Here is a 23831-nt window from a genome sequence, read left to right on the forward strand (position 1 = left end):
ATAACAACGGATGCCAGTCTAAAGGGCTGGATCTTATGGTGTCCAGACACAACCAGCAGGTTCTCAGGTTCTGCTCCCGAGCAAGGGACCCGCTGGCGGTGGCAGTGGACATAATGACAATGCACTGGGATTTTTGGTTGGAGTATTTCTTTCCTCCCATCCTAATGCTTCCTTGAGTCCTCCGGCGGGTCAAGCAGGGAGGGCTTCCAGTCATACTGGTAGCTTCCGATTGGCCACGCAGGGTATGGTATGCAGACATCCTTTTTATGGCAGTAGGACAAGGACTTTGACTTTTCGCAATGACTTCCTTTTGCAGGGTCCATTTCAGCATCAGGACCTGCCTGGGCTGGCTGACGGCATGGCTGTTGAAGCCAGCCTCTGGCGGTCCAAAAGTTTTTCGTCCAGGGTAGTGAATAACCTGCTATGGGCTAGAAAGTTGGTCTCAGCCTCCATTTACCATAGATTTTGGCACATCTACATTAAATGTTGTGAGGACCAGGCACACCATATGAGTAAATTTAATTTACCCTAGCTGCTGGGGTTTCTTCAAGGGTGTCTTGTCGCAGGGCTCCGCCTGGGATCCTTAAAAGTCCAAGTCTCGGTCCTTTCCATCTTCTTCCAGAGGCGTCTGGCAGACCTTCCGGACGTCTGTAGCTTTTTACAGGGGGACCTGCACATTCAACTTCTCTTTGTCCCTCCCACAGCACCCAGGGATCTGAATTTGATACTTTCTATTGTATAGGAACCCCCCTTTGAACTCTTACAGTCAGCGGATCTTAGATTCCTGACATGGAAGGTGGCGTTCCTGCTGGCCATAGCATCGGCTAGACAAGTGTCAGAGCTTGCGGCTCTTTCCTGCAGGGAATCTTTCCTGATCTTCCATGATGATAGGGCGGTGCTTCGGACAGTCCTTTCCTTTCAACCGAAAGTAGTTTCCGGTTTCACATTAATCCGGAAATAGTGGTTCCAGTGTTCGGCCTTAGAATATTTGGATGTGGTCAGGGTATTACGTATTTATGTCCAGAGAACTTAGACGTATTGGGATCAGACGTATGGATTCTCTTTTTGTCCTGTTTAATTCCCAAAGAAGAGGCTGGCCAGCTTTCGAGCAAACCATTGATAGATGGCTTACCATTACAATAAAACAAGCATATTTTAAGGCTAACCAGACTTTGCCTACCCACATTACGGTACACTCCACCAGGTCTGTGGGAACTTCCTGGGCTGCGCGCAATGGGGTCTCGGCTGATCAGCTATGCCGGGCAACCACATGGTACTCGGTTCACACATACACCAAATTTTATCAGTTCACTGGGTTTGCGTCCTCAGATGCTAGCTTTGGCTGTAGCATGCTACAAGCTGGGCTTCCAGAACGGTCTCTCCTTTAAGGAGTCTGCTTTTGTACCTCCCCATGATAGCAGTGTCCCCTAGATAGGATGAAGGAGAAAAGAGGATTTTTATACTTACGATAAATCCCTTTCTCTGATTTCATCTCTGGGACACTGCGTTCTCTCCCTTCTGCTCTTCTGCTGTTTGCTTCTTGGTTGTTCAACTCCCTTTTCTTGAGGGCTTTAGAATTACACTGACTAGCTACAGACGGTTGCAGCGTGGAGGAGTCTGACAGCAGCCACAAATTAACTAGTTAAGAGGCAACTCCACACTCCCCAACTACAACCCCAGGGTAGCAGTGTTCCCCAGATGGAATCCGAGAAAGAGATTTATCGTAAATAAAAATACTATTTTCTAGTTTATGCAGAGAAGAAAAAAAAGTCTTTGCACAATTTGGCCTCTGATATCTTTTGTTTGGAACAGAAGGATGATTTTTATTGGCATTGTGGGAAAACCCTTTGTGAAATAAAAAGAAAAGACATTTTGCTGAGGTAATCTTATGTATTTATAAACTATGAAGAACTCATAGGGGTAACTAAATTATGATGTTGTCTCTTTTTGTTGTGAGTAACCATTGCCGATAAGCACTTCTAATATATGTGGTCTCAGAAGATGTTAAAGTTTGTGATGGACAATTGAATTTCTTCAAGATTTTCCTTTAATCCTTTTGAATGGTAACCTGAGCACACATTCAACCCTCTTCCTTTATTGCTTTCCTAGGAACTCTGTAAATGAGCTGCAGATATATTACTCCTCACCAAGAAGCTATCAAGAATTTTTGGAAGCTATTCGCCGGAGGGGTGATACATTTTATGTTGTTTCCTTCCGCAGGGTATGTACAAAAAAAAAAAGTCTTACTCATTCATAGAAGAAGTTAGAATAAAACCAAAGCTGAGTTTTTAAATAAAAACTATTTTATTTATAATATTTTACAAGTTATTTTAAAACACAGATAATTGAACGTTAACACTTCACTTTAGTCACCCACACACACGTGATATTTTATCTTCAAATCTGCACCGCCACCTAGTAAACAATTTTATTAATGTGTCTCTTCCCCTAGCCATATACCCCAAGTTGTTTTACAAGTCCCTATACTCCCTTCTATGCTTCTGAAATGCAGTTAAATCATGTACACTCACCTCTCAGATAAGGGAGACAAAATGTAGCAAAACGTTAGTTTTTAAACCACAACCAAATAACCTTTAATAGGCTGGCTGGACAGTGCCTACATTAGCCACGAAGACAATATAGCTAGTACAAATACACATCACCATCAAGAAATATCTCTCCGATTCTAAATATTTTTTGTGAATATTTTAAGTATATGGGTAATCAACATGCTTTGCTCTTGTGACCAGTTACTCTACTAGTAACTGGTCACAATAGGTCTTCCTCTCGATGATCAACAATCTTATGTATCCTGGACATATTGCTAATAAGAGGAGAGATTTATTTGATGAATTTATCCTTATTCAAAAGAACATTAAAACGTTGTTTTAATCCGAATTAGAATTTAGTCCATTAAAAAGTTTCCAAACTGGTATGTTATTAAATGTGTACCCGGATCCCTTGCATTGTTAACCACATAAGGACTGCATGGTTGTATCTCTACATGAATTTTCCATTTTTAGATTCTAATGGGAATACCTTTTTTTATTTATTAGTCCACACAACTGTATTTTATACTTTATTATTTTTTTCAGGGCAAACGTTTTTGTTAGCTCATTAGTATACATGCCTTTTTATTTTATAGACATTATTTGGAGAAATAAGCTTAAGTGGAGAAAAAGTACATCTTTTTTTTTTCTTGGCATTCACCACAGTTTTCACACTCCATACTCTGTGTTCGCTTTGAACAGTGTTAGCTTGCTATTGAAGGGACAGGAACCAAATTGATTGCAGGAGAGTGCTTCCGCCTTTACCTGCCAAACTAAATTTACGGTGGCCAGTCGCAAGCAATTCTGGTCACATTCAATTCTGGTTACATGTAAGCTGTATAGTTCATATTATCATTTTTGCCTCTAATATTAAATTTTAGTTTTTAGAATAATTTGAATGTCCTCCTTGTTTATTTTTTCATCTCTTTAGAATAAGTATGTGCTACTAAATATTGTTCTAATGAGACAGCAAGCAACAGCAGTTTACTAGATAACTGGAGTAAATAGATTACAGCAAAAGCAAAATTATTAACAATGTTATCTCAGTACAGTAAATATAGGCTAACGCAGCGACTGTAAAAAACTAGGTCTTCAACAGTCCTGTATGACATTTCCATGCCAAACTGTAAGCACTCCACCATCCTTTTCTGAACAAGAAGATGGCAATATTCAGAGGTCAGAAAATCCAATAATGTACAAATTGCATACTCCTCTGACCAGTCTATAAGTAGTAAAGAAAAAAGTAATATAAGAGAAAATAGTAGGCCAGTAGATCTTAGTTGTGAAATTCTTGTTCCTCAGAGTTCATTCTCTAGTAATCCAATGGATCTCTACTTAAGTCATAGTGCTCTATCTATTGCATTTGATCCTCAAATCTTGAACCTAAAAAGAAAAAATACCAAAGAAACCTAGCTCTTGGATTGAGAGCATTGATAATGTGTTTGAATATTCTATATACTGTGTTTGTATGTATATAAGTGTGTGTGTATTATATATATTGCACACACACACACACATCGTTCAGCCACAACTTTACAACCACCTGCCCAATATTGCTTAGGACCCCCTTGTGCCACCAAAACAGCACTGCCCCACCGATGCATTGATTCTACAAAGGTGCCCTGTTGTACCTGGCAACAAGACCTTAGCAGCAGATCCTTGAAGTCCTGTAAGTTGCGAGGTGAGGCCTCCATGGCTCGAACTTACTTTTCCAGTACATCCCACAGATGCTCGATAAGATTGAGATCTGTGGAATTTGAAGGTCAAGTCATTCCTGAACAATTTGTGCAGTGTTGCAGGGCACATTATTCTGCTGAAAGAGGCCACTGCCATCAGGGAATATCGTTGCAATGAAGAGGTGTACTTGGTCTGCAACAATATTTAGGTAGATGGTACATGTCAAAGTAACATTGATCTGAATGCCAGGACCCAAGGTTTCTCAGCAGAACATTGCCCAAAGCATCAAACTGTGTCCATCGGCTTGCCTTCTTCCCATAGTGCATCCTGGTGCCATCTCTTCCCCAGGTAAGCTACATGCACTTACACAGCCGTCCACATGATGTAAAAGAAAACATGATTCATCATAGCAGGCCACTTTCTTCCATTGCGCCACGGTCCAGTTCTGGCAGCCTAGTAGGCGCTTTCGCTGTGTACAGGGGTCAGCATTGGCACTCTGACCGGTCTGCTGCTGTGCAAGCTGCAATGCACTGTGTATTCTGACACCTTTCTATTATAGCCAATTTTTTGAGCAATTTGTGCTACAGTAGCTCTTCTGTGGGATTGGAGCAGACAGGCTAGTCTTCCAGTTTTGATACATGTACTGCTAAACCATTACAATCTAGGTGTCATTTTGCAGCATACCTATCCATTTATCCAGGGGAACCAATGACAGTTAGTCAGTGCTTTGGTATAAATAACTGAGCTGTGTAAAAAAACTGAATATAGGAGATATGGTGACATGATTACACCAATGGAGATTTGAGACCACAACAATAAAAAATTTTAACCTTTGACTATTGTGTAAAAACTGAGGCTTGATTCATATTTCCTCTATATGCAATTGATGTTTGCTTTTAGAATCATTTCATCTGTTTGTTTTATTTTGTGCTTTGCAGGATCACTTGTTATTGCCAGCTACTAACCGAAATAAAACCACCAGACCGAAGATGTCAATTGTTTTGCCATCTACAAATGTAAATGGTATGTAAGCTAAACAGTATATATTACATTATAAATACCATTACTGTAAAATAGACATTATGGTGTAGATAAACGTTGAGAGAGATTGAGTCAATTTAAACTTGTTTCCTTGTAGTATGGACAGCATTTCTAACCATTTATTGTATATCAAATGCTCCCCCCTCATTTCCTCATTGTACAGTATCAAGCTCCATCCATACTTTCTCCCAATAGTTTCCTTTCTCCCCTTGTTTCATTCACCTGTGAAACTTGATGGTACTAATGGCTAAGATGAAATCTTCTTTTTCCTGTTAAAGCTTCTCTCATAGCAACACATCTGCTTCTAATACTGATAGCCATGTTGATAGTCAACATCCAACCCCACTACCATGAGTACTAGGGTTGAACTATTCAGTAAGAAATTCATTTTGCCAGTACACATGAAAAACACTACTGTTTAGATGTAATAAGAATAGTCTGTGTGTCTCCTGTTTGCCACCCTTGTATGATCCCAAACAGTATTTGGCAAGTCAGCGTCTCCATTCACACAAAATATATATAGAAAATATATATATATAACAAAAATTATACACACAAACAAGGACACTGAAAAAGAGCACAATGTGAAGCTCAACAAGTTAGTTAGTAAGTGTGTACATATCTTACTTTTGTAACAAGAAACACAATTGAAATGGTATATACCGTATATACTCGAGTATAAGTCGACCCGAATATAAGCCGAGGCACCTAATTTTACCACAAAAAAATGTGAAAACGTATTGACTCGAGTATAAGCCTAGGGTGGGAAATGCAGCAGCTACTGGTAAATTTTAAAAATAAAAATAGATACCAATAAATTTACATTAATTAAAAAATAAAATGTATTGGCTAATTAATATATTGTATCAGTGCATAGATGGATCATAGGCTGAATAGTAATAACACATATACTTTAATCTAACATAAAAAAAATAATTAAATAACATAAAAACCGTAATTAAAAATAATGATATGAAACCATAGCACAGTCCGCTTGTGCACAATAATAAACACTATTAGTGTTGATGGTGGTGTTAATGTCCAGAAATCTAACAATAATGTCCAGTATTCTAAAGAATAATAAAAATAGATGTCCCTATAGGTAATGGCAATAACGGGATCCAGGGATCCAATGAGCTGTTCAATATTGGACTATCAAAGGAGGCACAATACTTGCGATTGATCCTTAATATACAGAAAGATGCAGCCAGTGGATGAGCGGTGACGTCCCACTAGTCCTAGACGTTGCACAGCGGCTGTAATCCGCATGGTCTCAGTCAGAATGGCGTGCGTTCCACAGTGAAACACATGTGACGATATCCGGAAGTGGGCGTCTAATCAGATGTTATTGGTTGGTTCTTTTCATTGTGGTCCTGGAGCATCACTCGAGTATAAGCCGAGGGGGGGCTTTTCCAGCACAAAAAATGTGCTGAAAAACTCGGCTTATACTCGAGTATATACGGTAGGTACCAGTGAGAACTCTGGGAATACAGCGAAAATGTGAGGGGGAAAAAATTAAAATAAGGTAAAATAATACTTAAAAGATATAAAGGTTTACCCAATCAAGAATTCTCATAATCCAACTTCAGGGGACTCGCATCTTATATCTCCTTCTTATCTATATATACAACATACATTAATTGTAACGGATTACCTCGTCATTATGGGACATCCAAACCCATTGGCAATAAAAAAAAAAATATTTTCTTCTACACACCTGATATGTCATGTTTCCCACTTAATACATATTCATATTTTACATTATGTAAATGGAAATATTTAGTTATTATGCCCAAGATGTCTATTTTCCTATTATCGCATTCACTTCTGCTCCATGGAACGCAACCTCCAGCCTTTGGAATATATAGCATCATTAGGCCATGACTAGGAACTGGAAGTTTCCATGCTCACTATTAGCCTGGATCGCACACATATCCGGATGTCCCACCAGACATACGCATTTTCTGGAACACAAACATCTACAGTGGTCCCAAGGTTCAATAATACAACTCGTGCCTCCGTTCATCACAATTTAGTTAAAGATATATATTTACACCATCAGAGGTCCTTATTACAAAACATCTAGAAATCTCACTTTTATGGATTATTCTCCCACAGCTCTAAAAGAATTAATAGGATTCTGGTAAAGTGGAACAAAGATTATTATATTAGAATACATTTATGCAAAGAAAGGTTGTCTGTTTATATGTGATACAGACAATTGTAGAAAATACGTATGGGACTTAATTATTACATAATACACATGATATTTACTTTACAAATAAGTAAATACAATTTCATGACTGGCAAGAGACTAAAATTTCCGAAACGATAAATTATATAAGACTATAAAAACTGGGCTATTTCATTCCCCTCATTCATACCTGTAGGGGAGATAGTTCTTACTTGAAAAATGCTAAACATTTCTCACTGCAATAATTTGTTTTGTCAGGGGCGCACCGCACGCACGGGGGGTTTCTGGTTCTCCAGAAACACCTCCCCTCCGTGAACAAACTAGCACAAAACAGCATGTATTAACATGCTAAACAATGCCTTGACACCACCGCCGCGGACGCTTCTTTGACAGCGCCGCGGCTGCTGTCCTGTACAGCAGCCGTGGCGCTGTACAGTCATTAGCCATCCAGTCATCTGACATCCAGTCATTAGCATTAATACCCTTTGGGAGCAGAATGAACCACATTTTCTTTCTGTTGGGCTGATTACTACACTTTAACATAAATGAGTCCTGAGAAGTTGACCCTTAGAAGCCATTCTTTTTAGGTTCTCTTTGAGCATTGCAGACTATAGTTTTATTTCAATTAGCATTCCCAACAAATGTGTCATATGGAAAATTTGCTGTCTTCCCATTTCAGCCAAGAAGTTAATTTTGTTTATTTTAGCTTAAGCACGGTTCTTTTATGCCTCTGTATTAAAGATGTTTGTCTATTTTTGTAAATGCCATTAAAGAATTATGTGCAATTATAATTTATCTTTATAACAATTAAATAAATTATGTGGCAGTAAATTGTTTAAGACGAAATTAGCTTTACTGTAAATTTAACTTTCATGACAGTGATGAACTAGAATGGAATAGAGTAATTGTAAACTTATAAATTTGTGGAAAGAGCTTTGTTGGCAAGACGCAACGGCATGTAAAAAAAGAAATATTCCTTGGCCAATGTATTTCTTAAAAGTCGTATGTTTTGCCAGATTGGAACGCATCTTAACCTTAAAAAAAAAAAAAAAAAAGAATAGTGAAATCAAGTAACTTTTGAATTGGACAGAGAAGAGAAGCAACTGCTTACACCAAAGGTTCTTAACTTGGTGTTTTGAGACCACAAATATGAGTTACACCATGTGCCATTTGATGTTATAGGTCTACATGATTGTTTTGTATGTAATTCTGTGCAATACCAACTAATATATTAATTGACTACTGAAAATCTAGTAAATAAAGTAACAAACCATCCTATTGATTGAGGAATATAAATGAAAAAATATGTGAACATCCCTTGTAAATATAGTACATTTTTCTTAAAACAAAGTGAACTGAAAATCAACGACTTGTAAAATAATCTTGCTTTTATGTTCGCAACGTTTTCCTCCAGGTGCTCCGATTTCGTCCCACACTTACAAAAAACAAAAAAAAAATACTGGTAGGTTAATTGGCTGCTGACTGAATTTACACTAGTATGTGCGTGTGTGTTCAAAATTTAGACTGTAAGGTCCAATGGGGCAAGGACTGATGCGAAAGACAATTATTCTCTGTACAGTGCTGCGGAATTGGCGGCTCTATTTATAAATACATGTTGATGATCATGTTCGCACATCTATTTTTTTATTTATGTCCCTCAATTGATAAGATGGTTTATTTTTATGCTGCTTTCCGTAAAAACAAAAAAGCATATTTTAAAGAATACATCCAGCCACACATAAAAATATGCTCAAATAACACTTTCCCCCAAGGGTGACCCGCAAAAAAGCAGAACAGTTTGGAAATGGAAACAATTTGTACCAGTAGTTAAGGACTCTGCAATTCTTCATGCATAGCATCCCTTCCCTCTCCACTAACTGCAGACATCCCTCCTTCCTCTCTCCCTTACAAACAGACAAACCTTCTCCTCAAGTTTTATATCGGCAATGGACAAGTCCACATACATTGTTGTCTCCCCCAATTTGCTGAATGGGAGAGTCTGTGGTCCAGGTCTCTTGACGTATTCAGGCCCCAAGATTCAGTATTGGCTATATTCTCCTGCTATAATTAGCAGGAACACCTCGCTGCGCTCGCTGTGTCAAAAGCACTAACAGGATAGTATCGAATCCAATGATGTCAGTGAATTTGACACAGTTGTCCACAAACAAGAAAGAACAGTGCGTCACTTTATTAGGAAGCCAGAAGTGTGCTTTGATGTGTTTTGCTGTTTGAATACATCTTGTGTTGCTTTGGCAGTTCTAGTTTCTGTCCATTCTAAACAGGAATGCAGACAGTCCTAACTGCCTTTTATGCAGTCGGCATCTTTGTACATATTAGTTACAGCTTTTCCCTGCTGTTCCTTAGATCAAAAGCTATAACTGCAAAAGCAATACAAGATGTGAAGATTACTATTACAGCAAACGACACATTTAATTTTTGACTATATCATTCCCTAGCTGAATAACTGCTAGTCGTTACAATGATGTAATACATGATTTAGTACTGCATACCAGAAAACAAAGCTAGACTAGGAAATTAAATACAGGCAATGCTACAAAACATATTTATATGAAGCCAAATGTTTAGAAACACCTATTGAAATGTAATTTTACATTATATGCCAAAGTGAACATTTCTTTTAAGAAACCCTAGCATTAGCTGAAAATGAAAATGCATGGAAGAATAGAAGATCAAATTGTTGTTTTTGTTATGTATATAATATATGCCACCTTACATCTCAGGCAATTGGAATGATCAAATGCATTCCAATTGCCTGAGATTTAAGATTGCATATATCATCAATTGGGTCAATCCAAACTCCTCTGGCGAAACGAACAAAATTTGGCAGCTAAATGTGTGAAGAGGGAAATATTCTGCCAAACAGTTTTTAAATTGTTATCTTTATACATAACCCTAAAGTCTCTGGGATCTGCTCTTTTCTGGCACACTAGCTGTTTCCAAAACGTGATGGTTATGAACGCTTATGTAGCAGTTTTACCTAGCCGATTAAAAAAAAAAAAAAAAAAGTTTCTGAAATCATGCCCTTTTTAGAAACCAGTCTAGCATTCATAATCAAGCTATAAATAGCTATTGAATATAAAAGCAGTGTTTTCACTACCAATCAGCAAAAAACAACATGCTGTTTCTAAACATCATCTTGATTAACTACTATCGGACATGAATGAGTCAGCTTCTTTTGAAATCCTGTCAATAACCAGAGATCATATTTGCACCGCAATATGCATTGTCTTGTAACGGTTAGGTTTTATTATATTTGAATACTCAATTCTGACATGCCTTTTTCCAATCAGTATTTGAATTGCAAAAATACGTGCCCAAACCAAAAAATGTTGAATGCAGTTGATTGTCAGAAAATATCTTAACCCCTTAATGCAAAATAGTATTTACAAATTTCACATGTGATGACACCATAGAGCAGACTGGATGAAGAATGCATGCTTGTAGCATCCCAGCATCTGACTACAAGTGACATGACAGCTGTTGGATGTAGTGACAGGGCAAGGAACTCTGTCTTTTTCTTCCTCACCCAATGATCTCTACACAAAGCGTTCAAAACTGAATGAGAATGCAATAGCACCACAGTACTATTGCATGTATTTGGTGTCCCTGTACTTGGGACAACCATATGAATGCAGTTCTCTGAATATGGAGGGTAACCAAAGGAAAATGATTTAAAGTTTTTTGTTTTGTTTTTCGTTTTTACCAGCTAATGGATAAAAAAAAAAATGTTACCAAGATAAATTCTATTGTGCCCCAAAAAACAAAATATTACATTTGCTCGAGTAGAATAAGAAACTAAAATGTAATTGCTGATTAAGTTGACGCAGAACAAAACCATGACATTTAGCCTGCTCATAGAGATGTCTTGAGGTGTTTTCAGACTTCACACAGTATTATCTTGTATGATTGACATAAACTCTGCTATAAGTCTTTCTCTAGGTGTTTATTAATCTGATGCTCTAGCTCTTTCAACTTTCTTGCACTGCACTGGGGTATTTGGGGACTGTGGATTTTGACTCCATGGACTTTGTCTCTCTTGCTGTTGTGCCACTGCAATATTGCGTTGACCCTGTGCTTGGGATCTTGCATGTGCTGCTTTGAATTTGCTAGGTAAACTCATACATCAAGGAGGTACTAGTTTAATAATAAGCTAGCACTGAAAACCGCTGCGTGGAGATGTAATATTTGTATACTACATTTTTAAATAACATAAGAAGCTGATTTTGGTTAAAGTTACTTTTTAAAAAAAATGTAAGGTCCTATATTGCAAGTAAAATACAGCTCTGTTTTCCAAAGTTTCCTTGTCATATGGGACTTATCTTTTCTATAAAACATGGTCAATAATCATGTGCACGCACCTCTCTACAAACAGACTCCTGATTGCTGCCTCTTAGTCCTTTTTCAATGCTGTGTTCTGTTTCACAGCCCTAACCCCTTAATCCCATGTCTATAAGATACTGTGGGCTTGATCCATCAAGGCACATATTTGTTGATTTTGAGCATATTGTATGCAAAATCACTCTGCGCATTCCCAGAACCAGGAGATACGTGTGGGAACTCAACTCTGTCTGCTGTGTCTTTGAGCACAAAGGACACTTACTACAGCCTACGATTGTGGGGTGTGAACGTGACAGGGAAGGGGCATTTTACCATAGTCAATTTACAGTAGTGGTATGTCAAACTCAAGCGCATGGAGTCATGTCCAAATCCAGCTCTGGCCATCTAAAAGTTGCTTGTATTTCTGCCGTATCTCTTGCTGCAGCTAAAGGGTGTCGCATCCGTCTGTTTTTCTTGATTCAATTCAGGACCCTTGAGTCTTCCTGAAGCAGGAGTGTTTCAGGAACCAGAGGCCTTGATCAAACCCCTACAAGAAATAAAAACAAAACAGAGGGAGCGCCAGGGGACTGAAGATAATGAGAGTAAATATCTATCACAAATATAGCACATTCTGTATGATGAAACCATACATTTATTACAGGTATAAAAACAAATAACAATAGAAATTCAAAAACAAATAGGAAGATTTGTCTCCACATAAATAACCAAATATTATCTAGCAGTGGGTATAGTACGCTAATCCCAAATGTCTAAATAACGCAATAGTAATCCGATGTCAATCATGTACAAAGTGCAAACTTGCGTTCCCACACAACCAACAGCGCAAACTTCTTCTTGCTGTGTCAAATGTTTTAATAGCGCTAGATGAAGATTCAAATCTCAAAACAATGTGAGTGGCCAGTTCACTTATAATAAAACAACAAATTTGTGCGTATATTTTAATCACTGTCCTCAATCCAACAGCATCTGGAGCTGTGTTGCAGAAGTTGCATTCATGTGAACACTTCAAGCTGTATTTAGGAGCGGTCTCACCCAATCTGACATAGTGGCTGTTAGGGAGAAAACTTTCCCCTTATGGTCGATCACTCAGCTGAAGAATACTCTTTGTTCTGGGTCTCACTCCACACAGATGTTCTTGTAAGTCCTTCAAAGTTGCCATTGACTGTCATCCAGTTTGGAGAGACAGCACGATCAAGGCAAGGTGTTGGTGGTGCCATATGCTCTCCACTTCTTAATATTGCTTTGATCGATACTTGGAGGGTAAGCAAAAAGCCTTTGAAATATTTTTGTATCCTTCTCCTAACTTGTTGCCTTCCACAGCTTTATCCTGGAGTTCTTTTGAAACCACAGAAATAAAAACCATTTCAATAGATGTCAGATGGATGCCAATTAGCCTGCTGTGTGATCTGGAAGGTTATTGGTTTTATCGAAGTTCATAATAGTTAGTCTAAGGTTATGATCACCTATCCTAACCAGGTTTTTTAGAAATTAACTTTTATATTCATTTTTAAGAATGTTTTGTAAATATTATTTTCACTTTGATGTTGAGGCCTATAATATGTAAATGCAGCTGAGAAAAGTTTGTTTTAATTTATTTTAGTTTCCACGGTGTAATGTGACAAAAGGTAATTATTTTGACAGGGTATGAGGATTCTCTATAGGCATTCTAAAAAAGTCTCATAAATATAATGTATTTACAATGTAAATGTTTTTATGTCTGTGAAAAAATAAAAAAAGTTTGTATTGAATGCCTGATTCAGACGATGAATTATCTTTTGTAAAAAGTAGTTACAAAACTATAGTTAAAATGTTAAGCCACATGGGAAACCATATCCAACTCCCTATTCTAAATGGCTGAGATCATCTTTATTTATTTAGTTGGACAGGAAATTATGAAGAAATGAAGTCATATAGACAAAACTCCCATGTGACCTAACTCCTTTGTATTGCTCTTAGTACAATTTTTTTTAATGCATAGCAAAATGATATCTAACCTACCAACTGTTTAAAATCTGCATTGCTGCTACTATTTGTGGCTAAGTATTGCTAAATTATGTCAGGTAGGTGAAGCATTGATTCTTTTCACTAATTTCTCTTTTTCCCTGGTTCATTGTATGAACAAGCATGCATTACTGACAAATGGACTGAATATGATAGCTTTGAGATGAAATTCCTTGAGCTTGGATTGGTTTATATTCTCTTTAGTGTATAAGGGATTATTTGTTTGAGTAATTAGTGGTAAGTAAATAAAGTAGTCCACAGTATATAATAATTTTTAGCTACTAAGTACACTATTCCACTGGAGTCTATGTCTGAAAGTTCATTTTATTTCAGTAGAGCAAAAACATAGTCGGTTTCTCTCATGTTCAAAAATGTACATAAATAATAGTGTATATTTTCCAGTTAAGACTTATTTTTGCCTTAAAATCCTAGTTCATGTAATTCAACTATTAAGTTATTTTATTTTACCAGGCTGCTGAATTGAATGTTGTAATTCTGTTTTACTACCCAAAAATGTTACTTGTACAAGTTGACAATCATGCTAATGACTATTTCATGTCCTGGCCATGGCCGGACTGGCCATCTGGCACTTCTGGCAAATGGCAGAAGGGCCCATGGTCAGATGGGCCGGTCCGCATGCCCGCCGAGCAGCAGCAACCCTGCGCGCTGCTCGGCGGACAGAGAGTCAGTGACGTGCCACTTATGCAGGTAATCACCTGGGACTGCACCATGTGACAGGTGCCGTCCCACGTCATTACTTGCATAAGCGGCACGTCACTGACTCTCCGTTCGCTGACCAGCGCGCAGGGTGCTGCTGCTCGGGATTGCATGTAACAAGATAAGTGTCTGTGTGGTTGTGGTGTGCGTGTGTGGCTGTGGTGTGCATGTGTGTTTGGCCATGTTCATATAGTGTGCATGTGTGTTTGGCCATGTTCATATAGCGTGCATGTGTGTTTGGCCATGTTCATATAGCATGTGCGCACGTAGTATTTTAAATATAGCGCGTGTGTGTGCGCGCAGTATTTTAATATAATATGTGAGGGAAGGGAGGATCTTAATATAGTGTGAGAGGTAGGCTATTTAATGGTGTAGTGTAGGTGGGGGCTAATTATTTAAGGTGAGGTGAAGGAACCTTTAATTTAATGCTGGGGTGGTTTAGTTCTATCAATTGAATATGGGGCTGATTTTGGGGAGGAGGACTATTTATTAAATGTGAATATGAATTATTTATTGCCGGGGATGGTTGTGGAAAATGGCTATATTTATTAAACTTTAATGCTATTTAATTTATTGCTGGGACTGTTTGGAGGGAGGGAAATATGTTTTGAGTAAATAGGTATACTGTTAATTTATTGTTGGGGCTGGTTGGAGGGAAATAGTTCTACTTATTAAATGTGAATATTATTATTGTAGCGAACGGAAGGAGGCCTAATTATAAAACGTGAGTGCTATTGTTTTAACACCGGTGTTGGTTGGAGTTTTCTAAATCTCATGTACCCATTTATTTTTCAAAATAGGGCATCCAATATTCCAGGATCAAGACAAGAATGAACTGCTAAAGAAATCGGGTGCTACTAGTGGTGAAAGTGACAAAAACAGGTAGGAGAGAGCAGGACAGGCTGACAACTGTCCTGAATCTGGTGGGGCAGTTCTGAATTTGGGTGACTGTCTCACTTAGTCAGGATTTGGTTCGACTGCAAGGACTGTTGGGAGGTATGTCCCACTTCACAACGTACTGCTTATGAAGGCAGAGCTGTGTGCTTCTAACAGTAGTGCCTGTGTATTTGTCTAAAATGATAACCATGTTACATAATAGGGGCCCTGCTGTCTTAAATACCCTGGGCCCCCTGAGCCTTAATCCACTGCTGGCTAGGGGAAGGGAACTGATAGCTGCTCCCAGTTCCCAGACAAGACACAGACTGCAGAGCAAGCCAATGAGCTCTAAGTAACACAAGATTTGGTAATCTCGTGAGACAAAGAGCTTTCCTGCTCACTCTACAGGAAGTTCCCACCCTTATGGATGTCAGCAGCACCAGAAACATAGAAAGTACAGTGGGCTGGGAGTGTCATAATGTGCCTGGGGGGGTGGCGTGATGTGGCTGAGAGGGCGTGATGAATTAAATGTTTTATTATAATGTATGCATCAATGCCCCATGTTGGCCACACCCACAACACAATGGGGTCACGCCCTTTTCGGCAGCCGAGGCGGCACATCATTTCTTTCCTGCTGGAACTGAGGTGAGTCTGTGTACTTTTTAAACTGGTCTATTAGCATTACACAGACAATATAATTCTAACCATTTATTCTCTATCATCCATAACTAGCATACGGAATGTGCGATTCTTTCAGCGAATGAACCAGACGTCTGCGGATAAATAGGGGATTAGAATGATACCAAGCATGACATGTTTCCTGTGACCTGAACTTTAAATATCAATAAAGTGGAGATAACATTACAATATTTAACTATAAACTAAATAACATTTGTTCATACACGACTGTGAATTGGAGCTATAATACACATTCACTTGTATATAGTTCATTTTTAAGTGCGAGTGTATGCGTGCGTTATTTATCGTGCAATTGCCCCATGACGCGTGGCGTACTGATCGCAATCGCACGATAAAACAATATTAATCAATATACTTTCTTTCATCAATTATACAATTTTGACAATACAGTCCAGGCTTTTCACATCTGGAAGGAAGCCACTACAACACACTTCATGTGGCTTCCTTCCAGTTGTAAATGAAACATATATTCATTAGAACAATGTGTATTTTGCTTGACATTATTATTTTTACATGACTATAAATGTCAGGCCTGCCTTTGTTCCAATATCTTTATTTTCTTTCTTTAATAGTTGCTTCAAAAACTATGTACATTAGTGAAATGCCTATATTCGTAATGGGTGTGTGTGTGTGTGTGTGTATATGTGTGTATATATGTATATATATATATATATATATGTATATATATATATATATATATATATATATATATATATATATATATATATATATATATATATACACACAAGTTAACCCGTGCATGATACTCATGCATTCTAGTCAAATCAAGCTACTTAAGGTGTTAAAAAGATTCTTGTCATGCATTTGGGCCATAGCCCAGGCCTCCTCAGGGGAGGAGCGTTACTTCCCGACGCAAGCGCCCTTTTTTAACGTGGTTTTGTCCACATGTCACCACCTCATCATTTTTCTCCATCACCTCATCCTTCATCTTTATCGCCATATCTATCCAGATGTCTATCCAGACACAGGGATCTCTCTCAGCGGTCCTGAGTATCACACTCCTCTCGCTCTGTCACCCCCGGCAACCACCAACCACTCCCCACTGTCACCCCCGGCAACCACCAACCACTCCCAACTGTCACTTCTCCTTCAAGAAATATATATATATTTTTTTAAAATCTTTATAAACACTTTTAACAATTAACAAATTAAATTAACAAATTAAAAACATCTTCGTATACCAGATTTTAGCCCTTTCTGAGTTTTTTTTTTCCACACACACTAAGTATTTAGTAGGTCAGTGTATAACTTCGCCCAGCAGGTGGTGTGCTGCAGCTTGTTTTGGTTTTTTTCCACACACAGACACACGCCACTAGGCTTTTATATAGTAGATAGATAGATAGATAGATATATATATATATGTGTGTGTATGTGTGTGTATATATATATATATATATATATATATATATATATATATATATATATATATATATATATATATATATATATATATATATATAATGTCTGTGTATATGTATGTATATATAATATATTAAAATCCCCTTCAGCTGCCTGGTTGCCCCTTATTTATTATTATGTGCTACTTGTGATGTCAAGTAACAGTAATGTACTACATTATATATCAAATTATTTTGAAGCCAAGTCAGCTGGCAGCAGGAGGCAGCACCTTACAGTTGGGAGACAGCAATGTGTAGCTCCATTATGTCACTAGGCAGAATAGAGCCTTGCTTTACATATCATGTCTAGTGCTGGATAAGGAACATTGATTGGTGTATGAACACAATTATATAGAAACAATTTCTAAAAATTGCATGGGAAGGGGAAATTGTTATTAATGGGAGTTATACTGCAATGTTAACTAGATTACATAGGAACTTCTCCATCCTGCTATGTATTAACCTGCCTGCATTGGGAAATACTCTGACTGGGGTCAGTGTGCTTAATGGGAAATGGGAAATTGTTATTAATGGGAGTTATACTGCAATGTTAACTAGATTACATAGGAACTTCTCCATCCTGCTATGTATTAACCTGCCTGCATTGGGAAATACTCTGACTGGGGTCAGTGTGCTTAATGGGTTTATTTTTCATCTCTTACATGTCTTTGTGTAATTAGTGTTGACGTGTGCAGGGCTAGTACAACCAGTATTCAAACAAGTTATCAAAATATTCACAACAGAAATGTACACTATTTCAAGCAGTAAGTGGGCCGGTCTAGTTGGAGACAGGGAGCTTTCCACACTTGTAATTGAATAAGTAAGGAGCCCTGCATGCAGCAGCAGCAGTTACGTCCAACTTGTTAACTTTTTTTTTTTCGTGGACTTTTGATTACTATACCCAACATGGTGCTAGTGTATACACATGTATGTTTCTTTTAAAACTGTATACATCCTTCTTTTTCTGCCTTTTGTGTGCTAGTAGTTGCTCCTTCCTCTAGTCATTATTAATTTGCGTATTAGGGTTTTTTGCTTCTTTGTATTAGAAGTGGGGGGTTTTCACTGTATTCGAAGTTGTTTGATTTGATTCACTGTTAATTAGCAGATATTTTATTTGCTCTTTATTAGGGTATATTCTATTTGCTTTTCTGGAAGCTGCATGCTTCTCTTCAATCAATGAAACTTTGTAGATGCTTCATTAAGATGCTATATCTCAGTGTTACAATTTATATGCCTAATTTAGAGTTAGGGGCTAAGTAAAAAAATAAGCAAATTTGCCCCAGGACAAAACCATGTTGCAATATGCATTTATATTTTATTTATTTTTTTGTATGCAGGGAAAATACTGGCTGCCTTTGCATGTAGCACACAAATACAGGACAGCTTTATTTTTAATCTTAGGGGCATATTCATTTGTCGGCGGGATTGCCGAAAATCCCGCGGTCCGCGCACGATTACAGTTATTACGTATTAGTTTTTCCGCGCTCGAACCCGCGGACAATTGAATACCCCCCTTAGAATTTAGCTAGGACATGTCCTTGACAATTCTTCTGGTGAAGGAGATTGTTGTAGAAACGAGAAATGATACTTAATTGCAACATAGAACTGTTCATGACTCTTTAGAGGGGAGGCTTGGAGGGGTTTTTTTTTCTCACTCAAGCTGGATGGGGCATCATGGGTGTAGCGGCAGGGGAGGTGTAGAGGAATTCGTAACTAGGGTAGTATTCATGCTGGTTTATATATGTATAAAATTCTCAAAGTCTCTGGGAATATAGTTTTCATTTGATTCTCACAGCCTTTCAGCCGTCATTTATCATTACATTCCATAATCGGGTGGAGGCTGAACAAGGAATTGCTTTTGACATTTGGATATTAATATAGAATCCCACAGCTGTGTTGGCTGTAATTTGTACATTTTGTTTATCCAGATGAATTGCATTTTATTCAGTTGAACACCAGTTTCTTCATGTCACAAACTAAGCTTTGCTGTGTTCATTCCTCAATCAATATTTTCAGTCATGTGTTTTCAAGAATCAGATAGTCTTTGTCCATAAACATATGATATATCATTAAATCTTATATGATATAATTTTGTTAGTCCAATGCGTTTGATTGTTTAAATAAATAAACAGCATAGTAGTGTTTTATTTATTTCCTTACATATAAAAAATCAAGCAGACGGGAGCTTCCATAGTGCATTACCGTATTTTAATAGTTAAAAGACATTAGTGATTTACACGTACCAGATGAACTCTTGCAAACCAGCATATAATAAAATGACTTGAACAGCAATGTAGTCCGTAGTCAGCAGATAATCAGCTGTATAGCTCTTCAAAACCTCTACGCGTTTCGTTGCTCAACAACATTCCTCTTGACGAAGTTGTTGAGCAACGAAACGCGTAGAAGATTTGAAGAGCTATACGCTGAATATCTGCTGACTACGGACTGCATTGCTGTTCAAGTCATTTTATTATATGCTGGTTTGCAAGAGTTCTTCTGGTAAGTGTAAATCACTTATGTCTTTTAACTATTAAAATACGGTAATGCACTATGAAAGCGCTCCTGTCTGCTTGATTTTTTTAGATGCCTTGTATGCCCTTGGAGATCGGGTAAAAGAGGGGAAGACGCGTGGTGTACATACCGCTAGTGCTGCAAGGATCCTAGCCACATATATTGATTGATCCAGCTGGACTGACATTTAATCTATGTTTAAAGACTATTTGAACTGTCTTTTGGCGCACTGTATAATTGCACATTCTAATATGTATGTGTAATATATATATATATATATATATATATATATATATATATATATCTACATCTACTATATAAATGCTTAGTGGCGTGTGTGGGGAAAAAAAAACCAAGCTGCAGCGCCACCTGCTGGGCAGAGTTATACACTGACCTATATATTTCTTGAAGGAGAAGTGACAGTTGGGAGTGGTTGGTGGTTGCCGGGGGTGACAGTGGGGAGTTTTTAACACCTTAAGTAGCTTGATGAAGGATGTGGCGATGAAGATGAAGGATGAGGTGATGGAGAAAAATTATGAGGTGGTGACATGTGGACAAAACCACGTTAAAAAAGGGCGCTTGCGTCGGGAAGTAACGCTCTTCCCCTGAGGAGGCCTGGGCTAGGCCCAAATGCATGACAAGAACCTTTTTAACACCTTAAGTAGCTTGATTTGACTAGAATGCATGAGTATCATGCACGGGTTAACGTGTATATATATATATGTGTATATATAGTATATTATCCCCCCTCATTCTCCCCATCTGCCATCACATGACATGCTGAGAGGTACTTAACTTTATATTTAAAGAAAAAAAGAAACTTATGTGAGATTGCTGCTTTAAGCAACACACGAGTAAGTTAATGTTTGAGCCAATTACAGCAATGTAAATGTCCCTACAGGACAATTATTGCTACTTTCAAACGTTTATACTATGATGAATAATTAGTCATCTAAAAGCAATGTATTGAAGATACTATTAAAAGTCTTAATTTAGCTAGACAAGCCTCTAACTGGCCAGTTTGTTGCTCTGTTTTAGTTATAGGTATTCTGGTATTCACTAGGTATTTTCTACTTCAGAGAATATTGAATAGTATAGTAAAAAAAAAATGAAACCTTGGCTTCTAGCAAGCCAGTTCCTAACATTCAAACATTTGTGTGGTTTGTGAAGGAGGATGCTCTGGATGCCTTTTGCCTCTTCTTTCAATTTAGATTTATGTTAGTAAATTCAAATATTCAACCTTGACAGGGTTGAGAATACATAGTCTATGCCATAGCTGTTGAATTAGAACTTTTATGGCTTATTTAGGAAAACCAGTAGTGCATTGGTTTTATCCATTTTAATTCTTTCCTTCTGTTTTTCAATGTGTCAGAAAGAAAACCATAGTTTATTAAATCCATTGACAAAACAATTGTATGATCACTTGTACAAGGTGTTTCTATGCGTCTGCTCTAATTGCTGTTCTTATCCCTTTTTGGGGGGCTATCAATTTTTAATGTATATCATGGTTCCTAATTGCAATATATTGCTACCAGTGAAGTAAATTACTATTAATTATACTGTTTGTAACTTTGTACACAAGACTTACTTTCATTAACGTGGGTACAGACTTTTTTCGGTGTGTCTGGTTTTATCTTTTTTATGTTAGTAAATTTTCAATGAATATGGGTATCAACCATCTTGTTTTTTACAATTAGGAAATACCTAGTGGTTTTGATTAAAATAGATATTATACAATAATTTGTTTCAGATATGCAGCATGCATCTCCCTTCCAATGCTGTATTTTTATTTCATGTATGCCTGATTTATCCAGGCTGATCCATTGATTCCCACTCCTGCTCATCACTCCCTCTCTATCTGTTCTACCAGTGGCTGACAACTGTGTTGATTTCAGGTCTACATTGAATTCTAATTGGCTGCCAGAGTTAGTTGAACAACAGGGAGAAGCACTTTCAACCAATAGGCTTATGAATTCTGTGATCCAAGACTTTACACCAAATACGAGTCTACATATTAGACAGCACAAAATGAGTCTGTATATTGCCTTGATTTCAGATGCGGCTGTGCATATAGGTCTTGGTACCAAATATGACTCAGATTTGTATACTTGGCATCAGATAAGGCTCAACATCTTATATTATACTGCAGATATAGCTCAGTGCATTATACAGTATCTGGCTTGACATATGACAGCTTCTAACTTTTGGCTATGCTTCCTAATTTTGGATATATTTGTTAGATGTCTTGATGAACTGAGTGGAACATGCAGACAGGCCTCTAGATGCACTGAGGGATACTTAAAGGTATGATCTGCAGCAGTAGCTTCTGGTCACTTTTATTTTAATGTAATAGTGCACCTCCTCTCCAGCGGCTGTGGAGAAGGGGTGTGTGTGGCTGTCAGTGAAGCAAAACTTAGCTGTTGGTCCAGCAGTTACTGTACAGGACACCCATGATTTCTGCCTGAGGCTCTGTTATATCTTAAATCTGCCCTGGTTTGGGCATTGTGTTGTGCGGTATAACTAAGCTTCTTTATATGCGATGGATTTTGTTTTAAGTTTATCTTGTCTTAATTGACTTCCTTTGGCAAAACCATTATGTCGACAAATGCAGTGATGAAACACAAATAGGTAAATGCCACACCAAAAAACCTAACACTAATAAATCCTATTCACACCAGGATAGCTGCAGATATATTTTATGGGAGAAGCCGGAATGTATAATTGTTCATAAGCTTTTACGTAATATTGAGTGTTTAATATTATAGCCTAATCTTTTTCATTTTTTCCTTTTTCCTGTAGAAAATGTCATTAATGGACAAGAGTATGAAGTAATGATGCAAATAGACTGCGAGGTGATGGACACAAGGATTTTGCATGTTAAGTCTGCTTCTATTCCTCCTTTCCTCAGAGAGCATCGTGAGAACCAAACAAATTCATTCTACAATTCAGCCTCTTCAGGCTCAGAACAGGCTCGTGTTGTAAGCACAATCACTGAGTCTTCACTATGACAGAAGAAGATGCCTTTATTTTAGTTGTTTGCTGTCTTGCATATGATACGAATTTTCATAAAAAGTCTTCAATCTGTAAAGGTCTAATGCAGACACCTTTACTTCTCACCAGTATGTAAAATGTAGTCTGGAGATTTATATATATATTTTTTTTGTTTAAGTTCTTATTCTTACATATAAATGGTTGAAGAGGAACTAGCAAAATATAATCTTCCTCAGTGCACATCTCCATGGTTCAAACAATTGCTGAAATACTTCACACAACTGATATTTGTTTACAGGCAGTTACACCAAAAGTGAAAATACTAAATCCCTGCTTGTTTCAAATAGGTATTTGCAACATTACTACAGTGGTTGCTCTTTTTTAAAAGTAGTTGTGTCTCAAAACTAAACAATTATCTCATTAATAAATGGTGGAAGAATAAACTATATATTTATAGGAAATTTATATTTTGTTTTATATTGAATATTGCATTGTTTTACATCATTGAGGTATAACAGCAATTTTATTAAATTGGCTTCACATTTGATATTATCAACACATTTTCAGCAAATTGTTTAGTTTGTTATCAATCAATAAATTTCTTTTATATTACTGTCATTTACAATGTAAATAAATTATTAGAAACATGTACAAAATATTATTGAAACACGATTAATAATTAGTATATTGGTTGGTACTATACAACTGGTTTGCAAAAGGATGCTCATGTAGACTAATCGGTAATAAATGTTTTGAGTACCAAACCCTATGTAGTAGTACCTCACTGTTCAGTGTGTC

The 23831-nt window shown here is 37.4% G+C and overlaps 1 protein-coding gene across 1 annotated transcript in view; it reads left to right on the top strand.

Annotated features, from left to right (window-relative positions):
- Positions 1–23494, top strand: part of ATF6 (activating transcription factor 6) — a 124005-nt gene extending 100511 nt beyond the window's left edge. Inside the window, exons 14-16 of the mRNA XM_075182762.1 lie at positions 2110–2221; positions 5165–5249; positions 22842–23494. Coding sequence (XP_075038863.1) covers positions 2110–2221; positions 5165–5249; positions 22842–23050 — 406 coding nt within the window. The 3' untranslated portion in view covers positions 23051–23494. The remainder of the gene's footprint in view (positions 1–2109; positions 2222–5164; positions 5250–22841) is intronic.
- The last annotated feature ends 337 nt before the right edge of the window (positions 23495–23831 follow it).

Source organism: Mixophyes fleayi, chromosome 8 (assembly GCF_038048845.1).
Source record: "Mixophyes fleayi isolate aMixFle1 chromosome 8, aMixFle1.hap1, whole genome shotgun sequence".
Lineage (NCBI taxonomy): Eukaryota > Metazoa > Chordata > Amphibia > Anura > Limnodynastidae > Mixophyes > Mixophyes fleayi.